The 6,545-nt window shown below is 38.6% G+C and overlaps 1 protein-coding gene across 1 annotated transcript in view; it reads right to left on the bottom strand.

Annotated features, from left to right (window-relative positions):
• The window catches only part of LOC109861523 (tryptophan 5-hydroxylase 1), a 5,471-nt gene extending 938 nt beyond the window's left edge, over positions 1–4,533 (bottom strand). The window contains exons 1-11 of the mRNA XM_020441209.1: positions 4,262–4,533; positions 3,494–3,598; positions 2,766–2,979; positions 2,503–2,606; positions 2,352–2,419; positions 2,235–2,285; positions 1,351–1,449; positions 807–853; positions 600–735; positions 339–465; positions 41–270 (exon numbers count right to left, since the gene is read on the bottom strand). Coding sequence (XP_020296798.1) covers positions 41–270; positions 339–465; positions 600–735; positions 807–853; positions 1,351–1,449; positions 2,235–2,285; positions 2,352–2,419; positions 2,503–2,606; positions 2,766–2,979; positions 3,494–3,598; positions 4,262–4,360 — 1,280 coding nt within the window. The 5' untranslated portion in view covers positions 4,361–4,533. The remainder of the gene's footprint in view (positions 1–40; positions 271–338; positions 466–599; positions 736–806; positions 854–1,350; positions 1,450–2,234; positions 2,286–2,351; positions 2,420–2,502; positions 2,607–2,765; positions 2,980–3,493; positions 3,599–4,261) is intronic.
• Positions 4,534–6,545: the final 2,012 nt, after the last annotated feature.

Raw genomic sequence — 6,545 nt, 5'->3', positions numbered from 1 at the left:
AAAAAAAAAAAAAAGCAGGAAAATTGACAAATAATATTACCGCATTTTTTCCTTTGCTTCCTCTATACTGTCCGTGTAGTAATACGCGTTCTGGAACGCGGTGATGATGCATTCTTGTTTGCACGTGATTTCCGGCTCGAAACGCATGGTCTTCTCGGGCGCGGACACCGCGTGCCGCAATTCCGCCACCGATGACAGCAGGCCAGCCCCGTAGACGCGATACGTGCCGTCTTGTTTGCACAATCCAAATTCCACAGTGAAGAAATACAGCTGAAAATAAGGAGAAAAGTCACGCTCGCGCGCGACAGTTCTAAAGCGTTTCTATTTTCGAGGCTTACAGTCGCCAATTTGTCTATGTCCTCGTCCAATGCGCCGAGAGAAGCCAGACCAAGTTCCTGAGAGAATTGCGCAAAGCTCGGATTGGCGAGAAGCGGCATATGTCCCAGAAGTTCGTGGCAACAATCTCTGCGAGTCGTAGAGTATCGTTATAAGATGAGATGAAATGAAAAAAGAGAACCAAATACACACACAGAAAAATTTTGTCTTAGCAGTGCGTTTTGCAGCATCACGCACTGTGATTTAAAACAAATTGTGCTCACGGTTCCGGCGTGTAAAATGGATCGGAAGAATGTCGAATGTACTGAGTGCAATGGAACACTCGAAAAGCGAGTCCGGAGAGAAAATCCCGCGGCGAGAGGTAACCCGCGACTGGACGAAGTTGAAATCCCGTCGTTCCTGCAGGTGTCAAGTTAAATTAATCGCGGCAAACGATAAGATAGTTTGGTACGTAACGATATTATACTCACGCTTAAGGAAAGCGTCAACATCTTGCAGTTGTGGTATGTTGTCTTCTCTATACCCGGTAAAAAATTTTTCATATATACTTATATACACAAATTAAAATAATTATATCTAATTATGCAAATTTATATGCCGAATATGTCCGTACAATTTTATACACGGAAAATTTCTTTTTTTAAGAGAATGGCTTCAGAGATATTCCATATCAAATTACAAAATAACTCTATTAGTATCATGTTAGATACAAAAAAAGTATATAAAACTATATTTTTGCTATATTTTAAAAAAATTTTTGATATATAATCATATATACTTATATGATACAAATTAAACTTATTATATCTAATTATGCAAATGTATATACCGAATATGTCCATACAATTTTATACATGGAAGATTTTTTTACCGGGTAATTAATAACAAAATATCAAAAATATATGCCGTTGTATAAAGCGTATCGTTTACAAATTAATATTTATCTGTGTATTTAGTAAAATTTGTCAATTTTTATTTGTGAAATATCGCGTATCTGAAGTAAATTTACAATACCTGTATCCGCAATACTTGACCAACTTCGACCAATTTTCCAAATATTCTTTGCACGCGTGCTTTTGATAAAGTTGATGAAGCTCACGAAACACGGTTCCCCTGAAAAAAGTGTCGCAACCAAACTGACTACGCACAAAATAATGTTGCAATATATTATATATATTTTATTGATATTATCTCACTCAACGCTGATGTGTTTCGATGTATTTTTTTTTTTTTTATAGAGATAATGTTTTAACTAAATGTTGTTCGACAACAAGTTGGCGATCATTTATCGAATCGTTCGTGTGTTTGATTCCGTCCAAAAGCTCGCGTCTTGATTAAGTTTGTCGAAGTCGCGATGTTTGTTTCGTTGCATTCGAACCGAAGAGATTGCATTAGCCGAGTCGCTTCAGGAGCACTTCTCGCGTCGAAGATAAATCAAATTGACGCAATTAAGGCGTGCATTCAACGTGAGCCAATCTTATTTCGATTCGTATGCTATGAAAGTGTACACAACGCGAGGAGGAAGAAAGAGAGAGAGAGAATTTTCCCGTTTCGCGAATTGGAGAGAGAAAAGAGACAAGTATATGACTAAAGTACCTTTATGTACTGGAAAACACGTTTTCGCAAGTTTGGTTCGCAAGTTTAACAAGAAAGAGTCACCGGGTTTTAACGATTGATGACGTCAGTTAATTCGCGATTCTTCTTGCGTTTTATTTTTAACAAACGGCAGAAATTTTTATTTTAAATAAAAACCGCATGTTATTGCACAGAATTAAGCAAAGCAAGATTACAATTTATTGCGAAATTGCGATTTTTGACGCCATATTTATAGACGCAAAGATCGATTTTGCAATGTTTTATATTAAAAAAATTTTTTTTCTACAGAATTGTTTACGTACCACGTTTTGATTTCCTCCGGTGTGTATTGCACTCTTGGTATCGGTTGGCCACTAAAAAAAAAACAACGTTGCGCTTACAATTGGAAGGACACATTTTGGAAGCGTTACTTTACTCACTGCCTGTAATTGTTGGCTATATCGGCAAACTCTTCGCGACGTTTGCGATATACTGGATCTTTGAAGCCCTGTCGGAATAGGGTTTAGAAACAACTTGTGCGAGCACAAACAAGACATAAGACACAATAATAATACAATTGCACAAACATACGGGATGATCCGCGTCCAATTCCGAGCCGTACATGAGAACCTTTTGCGCTCGATCGAGATCCGATATCTTTCGCGGGAACCACGGCATGTCCACTTCACTGAAATCTGTAAAATCTTCTTCTGTTCTGTCTGATCGGACTTTCAAATTTCTCTTTTTCTTTCAGAAAAATAACGTCTCTATAAGCGTTAATCCGAGATTCATATTTCGCGTCTCGAAATAAGTTAAAATAACGCGTCGGATGAGACCGTTCGCGACAAACTCACCGAAACTTGCCGTAGCCGAGAGCGAAGGTGCGCGCGGTATGCTACCGATTTTCTCGTAATGAGCGAGATTGATAGCCGCTACTTCGCGACTCAGCATCTTCATCAGCTGTTCCATCCTCTTCGAGTCGCACTCGACATCCACGAGGATATCGTACTCGGAACCTCGACGTAAGGATTTTCTCGATTCGATGTGCACGACGTTTATGCCTAAATCCTTAACGCAACAAAGAAAGTTGTGTAAAGCGCTTCAATGGTGTTTTGACGGAGCCGCAATAATGTCCAAAGTTTAAAAAAAATAACACACGTTATTATTTACTTTAATTATTGATTGAAAGCAACATTTCTTTCGAGTCTACTTATTGTATCGCCGAACTAAGTAACGAAAGAGTCTTTGGAGCGTTAAATCCGATTGACTGTTCCGGACACAAGGCTTTTCGATTTAGCTAATTGATCATGTGCCGTTATTATTGTTTAGAAATCGAGTACGTGCACATCTATCGCTACAACTCACATGAATTTTTTACAAATGTCTTTTCATCTGGTACAATATGCGAAATTTGACCGATTTCATTAGTTGTAAATTTTCAGAATTTATACGACACATTAATTCAAATGATAGCAACAGTGCCAATTCGATCCACAATTTGCAAATTAGAAACACCATTTGAGGAAAAAGAAATATTTAGCGAACGTACATACATCGGAAACAAGAATAGAGAGACGGATACCTGAAACACCTGAAGCGCTCGTGCCAAGCCACCGACTTGATTCTTCAAGGAGAATATTACAGAATTCTTGTTGTCACTGGCTTGATTGCTCTCTTCCAATGCGATCTGCATAAACGAAGGAAACCACTGCGTATAGAGATCTACTTATCAAGATACGTATCCCAGGTGTTTTATTTAGTTAACAATAATGTCGCTTTTATTATTAGACTCGACTTGTTGTTGATGTAAACTATATAGACGTATAATATATAGACTGCGCGTTCCCTGCCTTTGCCATGTTAAGAAAATGTTCTCAACGTTAAGAAAGACAGCTGGTGTTGATCAGTAGTCTCATCTTTGTCTAGCAAAATAGTGGAAGAAAAAGAAGTCTTCGCTGATTGATAGAATAGTGGTGGAAAATTGGGGATGAAGAGGAATGAAAGAGATTAAAAGGTGATGGCAGATTAGGCATGAAATAGGTATGAAATAGTAGGCCCTGATCCCACCACAGACATTGATAGACAGAAAGAGAGAGAGAGAGAGAGATAGAGAGAGTTGTTCAAAGTATGTTGTCTTTGTCAACCGTAAAGACATCTTTTCAGCCAAACGCGCAGTCTATATATTATACGTCTATGATTTAAACGAAGTGATCAAAATTAATTAATAAAAAATTGAAGATAATCTATATAAACTTTGTTTGCGAAGCTTGCAGATTTGAATTTTTTTATCTGCGAACTGCAATTGAAATCACCAAGTTGTTTTTGACAGTCGATGAAAAACGTAACATACATCGCACGGTTTGTGCAGCGGACTTCCTTCTTTGACAGCCCAGTTCTTGCCTCTTCTGTACAACCACACTCCGAGAAGACTCTTTCCCGATCCACTCATGACGATTATCGCGATGAGAAACAAATTCGCGAACGAAAAAATGAAATAAATTTAAAAGTAGCGAGAAGTGTGTATTAACGAGGGATATTTCGACAATTCGATCGGTAGAATTTTTTTCGCAATATTTTGTGCGACGCGAAGTGTCGAACGAGTCGGAGATGGATTGACTGTTGCTTGTCTTTGAGGCAACAGTGTGTCGGGTACCATCCTTTAACAGATCCTCTTAAAGACTCGGTCTCCCCCGTTCGCATCCTCGTTCTCTACGGCAATCCTGCTGCGATTGGGTGGCGCGTAGCATCACCGTCGATTCCCATTGGTCGGATAAAACTTCTCATGGGATTGAAAACGAGTGTTGGCTCTCATCCCCCTCATTTAGCGAACGATTCCTGAATGTATTTCCCGTGAATGACGTCAGTGGAGAACCGGCGGGGCGAGGAATCGGTATTAACGAAACTTGCACCCAAGAATTGCGCGATCTTCAATAAACGAGAGAAAACGCTGTTCATGCGTTTTTTGCGAATAAAAAACAATGACACGTTTCCTTTTCTTTGCATAAAAGAAAAAAAAAAATATTTTGTAGTGCAAGAAATACGCAATGTCGCCTGTCCTTATGATAATTTTAGAATCACATGTGTTTTTATCGTAACTTTTTATTTGTAAATTTATTTGGATATTCCGTAAACTCTTTGTAATTATGTGTAACCTAGTTTTAGAATTTCAATTTATGCACACTACGGTACACGCAATCAAACGTATTGAACAAACTGAGGACGCAGTCACCGGAAGAAGCGACACCCTATTTTAAAGAAAGAAGCTTCTTCGACGAGGCGGCGATTTCTCGTTCTCCATTCCTCGAAACAAAGACACCTTTTTAATAAAAGCTCCAAGAGTCTCTCCCACCGTTCCCCGTTGGCAAGTAGATGCAGCACATTACCGGTGTCCATCACTTACCTCTATCAGCTGGTGCTGCGGCGCAATTCTTACCCTCGCTAAATTATACCCGAGTGTTTTTCACCGGCATTAAGTAAGATTGAGAATATATCGCTCGATCTCTAACAAATACCCCTACCTCGTCGAAATACGGTTGGAAGCGATTGATCTTGCGAGATATTTCTGAAACGAAGATTCACTATTTAACTTCATCCGAACCGAATAAAAATTTCAACAGGGTTTCCTCACAGTCAATGTGGTGGCAGATATCGAGATGTGTGAAAAATAATTTGTGTAATTTTTATTACACAACCTCAAATAATTTAATGTAATGTGCGTTGCTCGCATTGGAAGGGTGAGATTTATCTCTTCGTGTGCCGAAATGACAGGTGCGATACGCGAGAGAGAGAGCGCAGTAGTTTCCGCGGCGCGCGATATGTCAAGAAAGCGACTTTGTGAGATCAAAAGGGAATAGGATGGAAAGTTCACGAATTTAGCTTTTGTCTTCTGCAACCCCCGCTACAAAGGCCACTAGGTCAGACGCAGAGTCGATATGTACTCGAATTCTCGTGTCGTCGGATTTTTTGTGCGTTCGAGGTTACACTGATAAAACTCTTTATCGTCGCGCAATAAAAACGTCTTTGATTGACGCCGCAAGCGTCGAAACTTTTATGTGCGCTGGTGCATTAAATTTTTTAAAATAATTTTTGCAAATTATAAAACTTGCTTTAAATTAAAACAGTGTATATATTTTATTCCGCGCGTAAGAAAAATTCTAGTTTTCTTTTTCTACACGCGATCTTTATTTATATTTATAAAATATTAAATTTTTATATATACACTTTCTATATTTATCTTATGTTTTATCAGACGTGTTTCACCTTTTGACGTCGCCTGTTGCGCTTCGCTTTCACGAGACGTGTTCCTAGTCGGAACTTTGTGGTCTCGTCTGAAATGTTCTAATCGATCGAAATGCGATTGAGCTGCGCAAAAAGTCTTCTCGAGGAAAACAATGGCCACTCATTGGTAAACGGGAAGATCCTTTGTAAGCATCCTTTCAGCACGAATGAGAAAAATGCGACCGACAATACAAAAGAAGCAGATAGTGAAGAATACAGAATCACGTTATTCTGGCACCAAAACATGTTTCTACGTAATTGGCAAAATTAAACAAAGAGATATTTGCAAAATATAAATAATAAAAACTAGTTACAATAATTGTTTCAAAATTGTCACAAAATTATGAAAAAGATTA

The sequence above is a fragment of the Pseudomyrmex gracilis genome, unplaced genomic scaffold (genome assembly GCF_002006095.1).
Source record: "Pseudomyrmex gracilis isolate BER0280 unplaced genomic scaffold, ASM200609v1 scaffold_9, whole genome shotgun sequence".
Lineage (NCBI taxonomy): Eukaryota > Metazoa > Arthropoda > Insecta > Hymenoptera > Formicidae > Pseudomyrmex > Pseudomyrmex gracilis.
Note: the sequence above shows the minus strand (reverse complement) of the source record. Positions and strands in the feature narration are given on the sequence as shown.